This window comes from Armigeres subalbatus, chromosome 2 (genome assembly GCF_024139115.2).
Source record: "Armigeres subalbatus isolate Guangzhou_Male chromosome 2, GZ_Asu_2, whole genome shotgun sequence".
NCBI classification, from domain to species: Eukaryota; Metazoa; Arthropoda; class Insecta; order Diptera; family Culicidae; genus Armigeres; species Armigeres subalbatus.
The window spans coordinates 215,887,780-215,902,332 of record NC_085140.1 but is presented as its reverse complement, the minus strand read 5'-3'; the positions used below and the strand labels follow the sequence as shown (position 1 = coordinate 215,902,332).

Genomic DNA, 14,553 nt, shown 5'->3' with positions numbered 1-14,553 from the left:
GGGCATATGCGAAATTGTTAGATTCTTATACAAAAAATGTTAGAAAAGCTTACAAAATTGTTAGATTCTTATACAATATTTGTATAAGAATCTAGCAATTTCGCATATGCGCAGTTCTTATACAGGTTTTGGTAGAATTGTATATACAGAATTGTTGGAAAATCTAACAACCGCCGGTTGGGTGTATGATACAAATAAACAGGTGTGTCCTTAGTATTATGTATGGCCGTAATTTAACGCAAAAACTTTGTATTATGACTTGGAATGAACGATTCCTTTGCTAATACAGATTTTTGACTACCCTATTTTAAACGCGTACCTAACTCTAATTCGTGAATCGTTTGAAACTCTTACATATCTTTACGTTAAATTATTATGAGGCTTACGGCAGGTATTTTCGTCTGCGTTCTAATATCCCGTGATATGATCGAAAATCAATAAAAGGCACTTTTTGTTCACAACTCATCCGTGTCAAAAAGTAGGCAGGCTTAGAAACTACGTTCTGAGTTCATGCAAACGTGAAGTTAATCCATCGGTTTTATCGCCTATGGCGGAAATTACATCATGGACGGAAATTTCTGCCGAGTACTTTTTTTTTCAGAAATAGAAAAACATGTATTGTTTGTGTAGAGAATTCGATAGATGAATGTTCGTTAGAATATGACTAGTAAAGCAACACTGCTGATAGCTATGTATCATAGGCTTGTTAATTGATGATAAAAGCACGGCAGATATTAGCTGAAACATCACATCGGCAGCAACATCACAACTATTTAACGAGACAACTTCTGATGTCATTTCCTGTGACATTCGTTATTTTGAAGACTCACCCTCGCTACCGTTGGGCTTATCGGCAGCAGCGGCCAAACAACGGGGGCAGGATGCAGTTTTATCGACACTGTGCTCCGGAATACCGTCTTTGAAAACCTTTCGCTGATCGCTGGCTACTTGGGGTACTTTTGCATATTATAACGATTACAAAGTTATGGAAAACAATTTGATTACTTTGTCGATTATGTACACAATTTTAAGCACATACAGATGTAATAATTCATATGATTGACTTTTTTTGTGACAAATGAAATAGATTGTGTGCAATTATTACGCTTACATTCATACTCGGTTATACTTGAAATATATAATTCAATATTCAAGGTACCAAATTTGGAAATCTAGGAATTTTTACTCAAACTATTATAGAAAAGAAACAAATAAGCCGTACCCTAATTTGAATGAAACGAAATGCCATGGAAAGCTGAATGAATAGTGATCACAAGCACTGTTAATATAGGTAATGTTTATTTTTGAACTTTTGCTACTCCTGCGACCCTTGGTCACGCATGTAACCTTGTTTGTAGTTTGTATCACAAGCGAATATTTTTCGCTATTATTGTAACAAAGTTAACAGCGTTTATGCTGGAATGTTGATGAGTTTCATAGATAGTTTTACCCAAAGCATATCAGAGACCCACTTTATATTTGGTGGGATTTTTTTCCGCCTCCACAACTAGGACATGGCCTTATCTCCACTGCCGTAATCTGGAAAAGTGACGTAACAGCCATTTTACAACATGCATGTTTTCCATTTTTCTGTTAAAGAGCTCGATGAGTAGTGCTCGTTAACACCATTTTTGGAAAGTGGCGTATACGTCACTTTTTCAGATTACGGCAGTCCAGCTTCCTTCTTATCGCTGGTGTATGTAAGACCTTCCCATACATGGTCTGCAAATTATCCGAGCAAATTTTGACAGCATGTACCAACTAACAGTACACATATGAATCGATTGTAAACTGGTTGATTCGGTAGATCAAGACCCTTCTACGCATAAATGCTTCATATTTGTTATCATCAATTTGACTATTACAGATTTCCAACTTTGTTCGAAAAATTATTGAAAACAACATCTATACTAGGTTAAAAGACTATTATTCTTCCATTTACTTCCACTATTCACTTTTTATGTATCAACAAACAGATACGTATTTCGTTTCCTACTTGGAAACTTCTTCAGTGTTTGTTATCGACTGTTGATACATAAAAAGTGAATAGTGGAAGTAAATGGAAGAATAATAGTCTTTTAACCTTGTAGCATTTCCCCTAAGACGCTCTAAAATAATTAATCATAATTAATCAACATCTATACTGTTTGTTATAATGTCTATTTCCAAAAATAAAAATAAAATGTAAACAGCGCGCAAACATCGGAATGCTAAATTTACGCAATTTTATGCTGAAATGTTTCTCTCCCTTACAAGTCGCTTAAAACTTGCATGTAATATTGACAATTCACGCCAAAAGTTTCTTATATTAAGGGAGTTAAATAGTGGCGAAATTTTGCTCTTCCTGCCATAAGGCAAGAAAAGTTCCAACATATTGGTTTCGCGTAGTATATATATAAGAACAAGTTCTGCATCTCCTCTAGATGATACATACGGTTTTGATTCATATTCCGAACATAGAATCACATTTTTCACTTCGGAGGTCTGTATGGCATATTAACTAACATATTTTAATGGATCAAGCGCGGGTAGCGCATAGAAATAGAAGTTTCATATAAGCGCTTGATATTCATTGTAACTATCACTATTGTATGATTTTATTCGGTCAAACTTTGTCTCAAACGCCGAACACGCATATAAAATTGTCTCAAATGATGAACACGATGTTCACTGAATACGAAATGTATCAGATAAATTTGTACGGGATGAGTGTTCGGAATATGAGTCTGTACATATGGTACATAACACACTGAAATATACGACGTTATTCATTGATATCAACATTTGAAAGTCTGCCTGAATTTGCCCTGTCCATAGGAGGAAATTTCTAAAAATATTTTTATATTATATGGCATTTCCAACGCATGCAATTAAATCGTTAGTATGCAAGTTCTCCGGATTGAATAATATAGAATTTTATAGGGTTCAATATTGGTCATAATACCCTATATTCCGTGTGAAATTACGCTAATAATGGCGTTCCATTTATGTGTATGATTTCAACCGCAAACTTCATTTTCTATCTGTGTATGTAAATTTGTCTCGCGGTGACTACTTTTATCATTTTTACACATTACATATGTTATTTTATGAAGCGACGCTTCTGGGAATAGCATTTTCTACTTAGATCTTCCAACGGTTTTTGGAACAATTTGAAGAATTTTCATTCCAGGCGACATAACTACCCACTGGCAAGCCTCCTGGAATTCAAATTCAAATCAAATATACTCGCGTTTTCAAGGCCACAGCACTCCATACGGAAGCAACGCACAACTGTCATTTTTATTATAGATTTTAACTTTGCTGCGTCGCAGCATGCGTGATTTAAATAAAAAATGACAGTTGTGCGTTGCTTTCGTATTGAGTGCTGTGCGCTTGAAAACACGAGTGAATTTAGTTTTGAATTCCGGAAGTCTTGTCCTTGTACAGGCTTGGACAGTAACTTTCATAAATGAAGTACGTAGCGATATGTTTATCGGAATCAAGCAATCCTCAGCGGGATTGGTATGCCTAGAAACAACCGAACAAATGTTGAATTGCTCGGTATAACTGTCTCGCAAAACTATTTTCATGATCGTAGTCGCAAATTCTATTAGAAAATATTAACGATAAAAATGAGTTTATTGAATGGTTCTGTTATGTAATATTGTTAAATTTTCTATCAGCTTGGGGTTAGTAATGGAAATTTAAAATTCCTTTATCTCAATTATCTTTTTTTGAATTTGGTACGAGCATGCGTAGAACAGCAGTGCTGGTATCACAATATTATGGCGATAATAGATGGATTTTCCAGCTAAACTAGGTTCCAGCTCATTGGGTTAAAAGGCTATTACTATTAGTCTTGAAGAACTCTTATTTCAGGCATTCTAACCAAACAAACATTACATAACGGTATAATCCATCATGGGATCAAGATCCTGCAGATAATCCCATAAATAATTCGAGCAAAATCAATCAAATTATACAAAGTTTTGGAGGAAATATCTGTGAAAAAACGTATGGCTGTTACGGATAATCTATCAAAATGTTTGAAGGCATGTATTCTAGATTGTGCTGGCCGTTTTGAAACAAACAAATAAAGCTTGTTGCTACTTTCTTCTAAAGACCTATACGTGAATCGCAAGTCAGTCCTATTTGTATATGGCATCCATATACAGGATGGGATGGTACAGTTTACTACCATAGTTTATCTTTCTTTTGGTTTCAAAGTCTGATCCCAAACATTGACAAAATTTCAATTAAGTATTGAAAGTAACATTTTAGAAGCATTTTGAAATGTATTGCCTATACTTTATCCTGTTAAAATTCCATAATTTCACCACAGACAAACGGACACAACACATGAAACATTTACTCATAAAAATCATAGTCGCACAAACACCAACGAAATCCGTTGATCTGCCCAAATTGGGCAAATTGTGAAGCAGATGCAAACATCAAGCTCGAGCAGAACAGATTCGCGCGCATCGAGGGATCACTTGGCCAACTAATGATTATTTTGATTGACCCTCATCGTAATAACATTTGTATTCACTTGCGCGATTCTTTAATTTATTGGAAATCAACTCTCCCCGAGAATTCATATTGACATCTCTTACAATAAAAAAAAATCGAGACAAAAATTCGAAAAAAAATTGTTTTTAAAAGTTTGACCTAATTTTCGCCTAATATCGAACCAACATTAGGACCATTCTTCAGGCACTATCAGGTTTTGTTTTCAATTTGAAGAATAGTTAGAGGCTTGAAAGAATATGAAAAGAAATTGGAAAGGTAAACCTTTAATAAGTAAAAAAAAATCGTCTAAAACAACTAAGCGAGATCATTTTTTTACGGGAAAGGTCAATTCGTCAATTAATCAGTGTACGATGTAAAATTCTCAAGTGATGTCTGTTTGTTTGTTGTTTCACGCGCACATTGCACTTTTCCAGATGGCAGTATCGCGTTTTCGTTCAGACGAATTTAAAAATAATACGGGAACGATTAAATGGAAATTTTGAAATATTAAAGCTGTCCAAAGAGCAGCTCAAAGTTGTTTCCGTCCTGTTCGTTCTGTTTAATCAGCAAATGAACATGAGAGGGATGGGAAGAAATTCGAGTAGCTCATTGGACAACACTATTGTATTCTTAGTGTTGTGTGCTTCACTCATGAATTGATCACAATAAATAATGTTTACAATCCTGACTTGCATAACGTTCACCATATTTATTCCAAAAGCTGCTCTTTTTAACTAAGAAGACGAAACGGTATCGCGTGCATGCTGAAAGGCAATTAAACTTTGTCGTCTGCGATTAACAGTCACAACATTAATTTACTTCACTCGAAGCTATTGTGAAACTTGAATGTTGTGTAAACATTCAACCTTGGAAAATATTGATCGTATTTCGAACTCGTAAAAGGAACTTTCTGTCTTTCTTTGCTGACATTGCATCTCCCTACTGGCACATTGCTGCCTGGTAGCATTGCGTTCATTGTGATTGAAATTAACGTAGATTGCATCTGTATTACAATCAAATATCTAGTAGATTAAAATGGAATATTGCTAACTTATCTTGTTACAGGTGCAAACATTTCAAAACAAAGCAAAGAAAATTGATTTCTTCATTAGGCAATTTCTCTTAGGCATCAAATAGAACCGAATAAGAGGGCGGCCCATCAAAAAAATTGGAAAAAGTTTTTCCCATATTAATTTGAGCCACCCTAATAAATATATTACTAAAATCTATCTCACAAAGTATAGGTTCAAACGCATACACATGAAACCTTGATAAAGGGATTAAACTAATTTCCCTATCGATATATATTTTATATCAATTAAATTATTATATACACGAAATGGAATGGGTCGTGGAAAATGCCGATGGCAATTGACCGTCAGTATACGGTTGACACTGCTCCTGCCATCAACTAGAGGGAGGGGGTGCGGGCCAGTCTAGGATGTGATTGGTTTTGATAGTGGGTGTTGTTTAGCTTCTATAAAAATCTGTATGAATCGTTTCCACCAATGAAGTGCGGCACAAACGGCGTCTGTGCTGGAATTCCTTGGATCAATATGAAATACTCTTCTCCGGAAGCTATAACTAAGATGGCAGCCCCATCACTACGGATAGGGTCTATGTCTGTTTTTAAAAACCAACAAAGATACTTATTTAACCGCAACGACTTTTAACATGAAGCAAAAGATACTATTTGTAAAATGGAATGTTTCAACATGGGACATACATAGTAAAGCTTGTTGGTTCAATTTTGAAGAACACAAGATACAGATACTCAGACTAACTAAGCAAGCAATTTGTAGGCAAGTTACTGCTACTGTTGGGTTTCTATTATAGCACTCAAATGAGTGTTTTTATCAATTTCATGCAACTCATTTAAGTGCTATAATGGTTAATTAGTAAAAACAGAATTCCCTAATTTTCCAGGTGTTTTACATCAATTTCCAGGTAAAAACAAACGTGCCATGCTATATACAGATTCAAACAAGTAAATATTGCAAAAAACAAATTCAAAAGAAATTATTGGTGGCCTCACAGCTTTGTTTCTCGTAAATTACTTAAGAAATTCCTCCAGAAATTCCTTCGCAATTTCACTCAGAAATCGCTTCAGCCATTCAATCAAAAATTCATTCAGGAATCGCATCGGAAATTTCCATTGATTCCATCGGAAAATCATCCAGAAATGATTACAGAAATCCCTTCAAAGAGGGAACTCTAAGAGTTGCTTCAGAATTTCCCTCAGGAATCCCTTCGGAACTTCCTCCAGGATTTCATTTGAAAATTTCTTTGCAAAAACTTTAGACAACATCTCAAGGAATTGTTCCGAAAAATTTCTTTAGAGATGCATTTGGCGATTCCTTTACGAATTTCTTTGGAAATGTCTTGAGAAAATCCTTCGCAGATTTCTTTAGATATTCTTCTAAAATTTCTTTAGGAATTTATTTGGAAATTTGGTTAAGAATTCTTCATTTCTTTGAATTTGATTACAGCATTTTTTTTAAGAAACTTAAGAAAACTTCTTAAGCCAGTCTACCAGAAATATGTTTGGGAATTTCTTCAAGAAATGTGTTGATGCAAAAGTATGAGATTGCTGAGTCCATGACGTTATTTTTTTTACACGGTTGGTATTCTTTAATTTCTCGATTAACCTTATGTTTTACAACAACTGCCGCTAACCGCAAGTCGAGCACATCTGTATATGGGATCCATATACTTATGTGCTCGACTTGCGGATAGCGGCAGTAAAGGTCTTAATCGACTAAAACCCACCCGTGTAAAAAAAGAACTGGGTGTACTGCCTTCTTTATGTCGTGGGGTGTTTTTGGGGCAATGTATGCTAACGACCTAACGCCTAACGACTTATACCTGATACGGGATATAACCGAGATTGCTATTTCCGCTGCCGTTCGCGTGACCAACATCTAGTTTGTTTGGACCTAGCAGCCAAGGTACCGGTACTATAAGTGTCAAACGGCCAAGTTATAGCCTATTTTGACAGAATAATTTCAATGGTTACATCGCCATTAGCGTTCTTCTATTTATGGCTTTACTGTAAATACCTTCGAAAAATGCTTCAGATATTCTTTTGGAATTCCTTGGGATTTCTTAGGAATTCATTCAAAAGTATCTTGAAGAAAACACCTAGAAGAGTTGTTCCGGATGTTGCGAAAATTGCGTTTTTTCCATAGAACGGAACAACGATCCATTATTGTTCAATACATTTTCAATAGATTTGATTGGTACAGGGGTTAGGCAAAAAGGTTGAGCCAGCCAGCAATTGTCGGCATATTAGTTCTCGTTTCTGGAGAAAACATAAAACATAAAGTAAACGTCACATAAAATGAAAAGCAGGAGAAAAATGCTTTTTTACATGCCCTCGGAAATCCCGGAACATCTCCGGTGGTCAAGGGCCAATTTGAGGTTTTGGATGGAGACAGAATACTAGAAGAATGTCCGCGTCCGATGGACCCGGTTTTATCAAAATCGGATTATGCTATGCAAAGTTATGCTGATTTGAATTTCCTGAAAATTTGGCCTATCTCAAACTTTTTGCCTAATCAAATATTGTTAAGGATTATTTTCATCTTTTGAGATAAATTTTACTCATGATCACCTGGTATGTAAGGAATTTCCTGATAATTCCAGGCTTTTTCCAGGTGGGGAGAAATTCCCTGATAATTCCAGGTTTTCAAGGTTTTTCCAGGTAGTAGACACTCTGCAAGGGTGTCACCCATCTGCCTGAAAATTCACATAAATACCTCAAATAAACCTCAAAGGATTGTTTGGGAAATTCCTTCACAGATTCCAATTGGCAATCTATATAATAAAAATGAAATGGTCTGTGTTCGTATCCGCATAACTCGAAAACGGCTGGATAGATTTTCTCCATTCCTTCAGCCAATATGTCCGTTATCGTTTCCGACGGGTTTATATGATATTTTCTCATGCGAAAATCACGAGTGAGGGTGGAGAAATTATGAAAATTTAAAATTAAGATATTTCGCATGAGCAGCTCAAAACGCGCATTTTCGCCTACTATGCAGGACAACGTCTGCAGGGTCAACTAGTTATTAATAAATTTCTTCGAATTTTTTAGAAGCTCCTTTAGGCTTTCTTGTGAAAATATCTTCAAAAAATACTTCAATTTTTTTTTCAAGAATTCCTTTAGGAATTTCTTCGGAAATTTATTTAAGGATAAGTCACTCACGAAACACCACTCAATACGCAAGCAATGTACAACTGTCATTTTTATTATTCTGAAATAATAAAAACGGTAGTTGTGCGTTGCTTTCGTATTGAATGATGTGACCTTGAAAACGAGAGTGGATTTAGTTTGGGATTCCCGGAGGCTTGTCCTTAAGAATTCTTTCTTAAGTTTCTTGAGGCATTCTTTTGGATAATTTCTTCAGAGATGCTGTAGAAAACTGCTTGAGAAATTGTTCCGGAAATTTGTTTGTGTATTTCTTCAGACCTTTTTACGAAAATTTCTTCTTGAAATCATTTGAGAATTCCTTTGTGAATTCTTTTGCAAGTTCCTTTTGAAATTCTGTTAGCAATTTCTTAAGCAATGTTTTTTTTTAAATTCCTCTTGAAACTCCTTCAGAGGTTCCTTTAGAAATTTGTTCGGAAATACAGTTGATGCAGAAGTACAACGTGACCAACATCCAGTTAGCTAGGACCTAGCATTCTTTCGAAATTGTTTGGGTTTTTATGGAATTCATTTGCAAATTTCTTTAGGAAAACTTTTAAAAACACTTTGAGGAAATGTTTCACATTTTAAATTTCTATAATTGTTTTATTTTCAGTTTTCTATCCATTGAAATAATTTCTAGAATCAATTATAAAAACATTGGCCATTCAATGTTCAAATATTGAAATTCTCAAGGATTTAGTTTTTTTAATGTTTGTGTTACAAATTGAATAATATTTCAAAGGGTAAGTTTCACCATCAAATCCTTATCCTATTATATTAGGTTTGTTGTGGAAAAATACTAAACCAAACATATTTTACTCTTCAAAGTATTACGAACAATAGGGGTTGTTATAGTCTTTAAAATAATTTCATTTTTTGCGTTACGTAATTTGCGAATGCAATCGAACGAAAATAGGAACGATAAAGCTCAACAGCGCATAGGATACAAAGATACTAGTTTTTTCTGATGCTCAGAAGTTTAAATTCAAGATTTACCCTGTTAATACGGATGAAGCACCGGCGATTCGATAGAATAAGTTATTTCAGTTGTTTAGTAAACAATGACATGAACATGAGCTGTGATTATAATATACGAAAACAAATAAACAATAGTAAAGCCAAAGCGTGTTTTCAATGACTCGTGCATAAGAAAAGCGATTAATGAACGGAAAAGATGGTATGAAAACAATTTTTTACAGGCAAATCGATGTAACAATTTGAATATTATGAAAAAGTTTGAATATTTTATTTATAATTCATTGTAAAAATGTATAATAGCACGATCTACAATACCAAGGAAGTGATTGAAACATTACGCAAATTGTTACGTCTGATTGTCTGCATATTTACTAAACTTACAAGAGAAAAGAAACATATATTAATCTCACCTTCATCTGCTGTCAGGTCTGAAAACTTGATTCCACCACTGCAAATGGAAACGACAGTCGGTAGCTTATCAATCAGTTTATGAACATGTTTCAATGAATATACGACTATTTAAACAAATGTGAACAATGGAATCATGATTATGTAGAATTGAAACTGTTTGTACTTTGTTTGATAATTTTGTTTGGAACGATAGGTTAGAAAATTATACTTTTGAGTTGCAAATGAATAAAACGTTCAATAAAATAGTTAACTTAAACCAAAGGAATATCTTCGAAGAAAAAAAAGGAATATTTATTGCTCAGAATATAACAGCTTTGGATTACAATATCCACAATAGACAGCACGTGTCTCATTATTTAATTAGTTGCAACGATTACTTGATGTCGCATTCCTATTTATTAGTTTTACATAGATGTTTACAAAGCATTTACAAAATATTGTATTTAAAACCATTTCCCAGAAAATAAATCCTCAGAATGTAGCTCTTCCTGGAAAACCATTCCTCAGAATGCACCAATTCTAGATAAGATAAGATAGATAAGTATGATATTTTATCGCTAGCCTCCGAATATAAGCATACATTTGCAGATGGGGGCAGCGCAAGTGGCATTATATTATTTGTTTCAAAGAATAATGATTAAATAACTTATATTTTTAAACTAAAGCACCCGGAATAAGGCAAAAGTTTAAATGACTTTTTTTCATGACAAAAAAACGCGTGTGGTATTTTATTTGTAGATTCTTATTCTGTTTCTGTAAATGTTTGCTAATTCCAATCATTTTCGTTTCATTCATTGTAAACGATGTAAACAAAACAATGCACAGTTTCAAGCCGATTGAAATATGGCACTATTGTATCTTATAGATACTAATAGGTTGTTACGGTTGGTTTTATGTTGTTCGAATAGTTGTAAATATTCGATCGAGTCTGTATCATTTGTGCTATTTTGTGTATGTTTTATTTGTTGATTCAGTGTCTGGACTGGAGAGGAAAACCTGAAAGTAGGCAATAAAATATTTATTTGTGATTTGTCCCAAGTTTGTTCCAGACACAGACATCGAATCGTTGATGTTAAATGGCATTAATTGATTCGAGGTGCCCAAATAGGATAAGAATCCTGTACAAAGGCAAAAGGGGGTTGTTACAAGGTATAATCATTTTTGTAACATTGAAAGGATTTTTTTTACAAATATAGAAACATATCTGGAATATGCTGCATTCTGAGGCATGATGCATTCCGGTTGTCTAGGAAATTTGTTTTAATTATTAATGCGTCCTTGGTAGATGCATCTCAGTTATCAATGGGAAACGCCTGTCTAGATTTAGGCTATGTTTTTATGGGCAGCATTATAGAATTGACATTGTCATCGTTGAGTTGTGATGCATCTTCAAATAATCGTTGCGAATTGGTTGATACGATTCAAAGTATTTATTCCAATAAGTAATAAAAAAAGCTTGAGATAACATTTCAGAGCCTTCGGAAATAAAATCAAACCGGATCAGAGAATTAAAATAGAAATGGTAAATATCATGACATAAAAAATAATTCATATGATCAATCTGAGACGTCATTCATTTTGACCGTAATAAATCTAATAAAAAAAACTATTTTTCTAAGTAACAGTATGGATGTGTGTGTAAGAACATAATGATCGAATTACATGTTCGGGGTTCTACAAAACCGCACTAAACGCCTTGTTAATCATCCTGTTCTGTGTTACAATAAGCTTTGATTCTCGCTGTGTGACATCTCAATTCTTGCTTATTATGATTCTGCTACTAAAAAGATATGCTCAAGTTGAGGACCATTCGATACGATTCGTTATCAAACGAAACTGCCAAACAAAAACTAGGGCAACAAATTTGGTGATTTTTTTTTATTGGCTCTTGGTGCGATTTGGCAGAATCCCGACCGACTTATCGAAAAATTAATAAAATGAAATTCTTGCGGAATCGAACTAAGTTTGCAATTCTACCATTTACTAATCATGTTCACAGGTATTATGAAATCGTACCTGAGGAGTACAGTAGCCGTTTCAGGCACTCGAAACACCTGTAAAAATTAACAAATCGAACAAAATATTCTATAGAACTCTCTATTGTTGCTGTTGTATCTACTCTACTTTCGGGAAGCTGAATGGCGGATTTTACTGAATTAGGCTACCAGAACTGTATTCATTCGTATATATATCGTTTGCAAAGCACTTCAGTAAAGATTAGACGAAAGTCTGTAAAAACTCGCTTGCACTGTTTTTTTTTCAAAAATATATTTTTCTTTGTTTTTCTTTATGTTGCAATGTACTATTACCATCGTCCACGTTGGCATTAAGCATTAGTAGTGGGTAATTTCCTACTCACAGGGCTGACAATAGTCATCGCTACTCACCGCTACCAGCAGTATGCCGCTGACGCCGGATACGTAATATACAGACATATGTAAAATGGTCAAATATTCATTCATAGTAAATTGTTCAAGCAAAAATATAGATACAGTATCCCCCCACTTATCCGGACCTCGCTAGTCCGACGACTCGTTAGTTCGGATCTCGCTAATTCGGAATTTTCCGGATTAAAAAGTATCAACACCCATTTAAACACATTAAGCTGTCAGTTTTCTAATTTGTGCTGTGATTTTGTTTTGGTTCATTTGTATGGATTTGACAGTCGGATTAACGAGAGAAACCTCGATAGTCCGGCCATACATTTGTCGGATCAGCGGGGGGACACTGTACTGGAGTAAATAGAATAGTTACTGTAGGGAATTTTTGGGCTAGACGGCCATTCTGAGTACCACCATCCCAAGCATAGGAAATGGTATCCAATGTGACATCGCAGTTTTAAGCTACAAAACAATCCGTTTTTGAATTGAGTTCCCCAAAGCCAGAATCACCAACACTAATGTTACTGTGTAGGATGTATAAAATAAAAGTGAGTGGTAATCCAGTTGCAGCAAAAATATCAGAAACACTTTGAGAGGAATATAGCGGAATCACACAAACTTGTATTCATTTGGAGAAATCAATTGCCGGAATTGATAATCATGTAAAAGTTATCAATGCGTATTGTATTGAGTAATCTCAACGACCTAGCCGAACGCTGCTCTGTTGCGGGTCGCTTCATCAACGTCAGCGAGAGCAAATCGTTTAGTGTAAACACAAACAACCCCTCCAACTTTACGGTAGCCGGACAAGCAGAGGAAACTTTTATTATCTTGGAAGCCAGTTAGCTATTATTCGGGCCTGGTAGCCTCACAACTGGATCTCGAAACCGACAACATGAATCTCCAAGCTCCAGAATGCTGATTACTTAGAAAAGAAGCGGATACGAATTTAGTGGATCTGCTGAACCCTCTGACTGATTAGAACTCTGTGTGAAGGTGAGATTCAGAAGTGCCAAACGTAATGAAATCAGAGCTCTGTGCAAAAACGAATTCGGAACTCATAAGAATAAGTAAAAATATATTCGAACTTCAGTACCGATGCATGGTCAAAATCAGAGTCTATTATATAGAGTTACGCAAAGAGGATCTTCTCACACTTATTCTGAATGATGCTCTTGTTATTCGGTTGCCAACTTTCACTTTTGTTTAACCCTTCAAGTGACTTCTAAAGCTTTTTAATTCGATAACCTAGTCACGCACAGAGTGCAAACACGTGAGTTTCTTGTTGCTTCTTTATTGGGGAATGTATTGATGTTTTTTGAAGCTGTTTCTAGGTCAAATCTAATACATTTCAATTCATGCGTTTTAATTCGCCATAATAATCATTAGGCGATAACAATACTTCCGCCTTACCAACAAGCATTTGTTTACTTTGTTCGATAGGTAGACGTTTTGTTCAATAGGTAGAATTGACTATTCACTCGTTGCGCAACTCTATATAATACACTCTGGTCAAAATCAGTATTATCCCAGTTATTGTTGGTATAAGCCATTTCTCAAGGGGTATAAATAGAATAGAGGTACATCAATCTAAAGAGGCCTCACAATAAGTTTGAGAAATATCTGAATAAAAAACGACTAGGGGAAATGACGGCTTTGGCAGGTTTTGTTCTATTATTGTCAGGAGGGTTTTCTATAACTAATTATGCTCAAATTTGGACTCAACATTCTTTGCATATCAACAAAAACCCCCCTGACAATAATAGAACAAAACCTGCCAAAGCCGTCGTTTCCCCTACGTCATTTCTTCTCAATAGAAATGGAGCAAACATACATGCACTAAACAAATGGCACTGGTATACTACAAAAGTTCAATAAAATGGATGCAGTGGTTCAAAAAGCTGGAGACCTCAAACGTTAGATCAGGTTGGAATATAAGACCTCCCATAGCCAAATCGACAAAAGCACGGCATTATTATTATGTGGTGACGCGTTGGAAATTGTTCGATCTCTTCGGGCATAGTGTTTAATTGTGCTTGCCACACGAAATACGAATTCCTGAATTTGGTTAGCAAATAATATCTGTGGAAGTGCTTC

General features: G+C 35.0%; 1 protein-coding gene across 3 annotated transcripts in view; it reads right to left on the bottom strand.

Annotated features, from left to right (window-relative positions):
• Positions 1-14,553, bottom strand: part of LOC134211636 (TRPL translocation defect protein 14) — a 61,417-nt gene that overhangs the window by 26,908 nt on the left and 19,956 nt on the right. For 2 of the 3 annotated variants that reach the window (XM_062688714.1, XM_062688713.1), the window contains 3 exons: positions 12,092-12,129; positions 10,075-10,112; positions 831-956 (listed from right to left, as the gene is read on the bottom strand). In XM_062688714.1, the coding sequence (XP_062544698.1) occupies positions 831-956; positions 10,075-10,112; positions 12,092-12,129 (202 nt within the window). The remainder of the gene's footprint in view (positions 1-830; positions 957-10,074; positions 10,113-12,091; positions 12,130-14,553) is intronic. The other variant, XM_062688715.1, reaches the window with a different exon arrangement.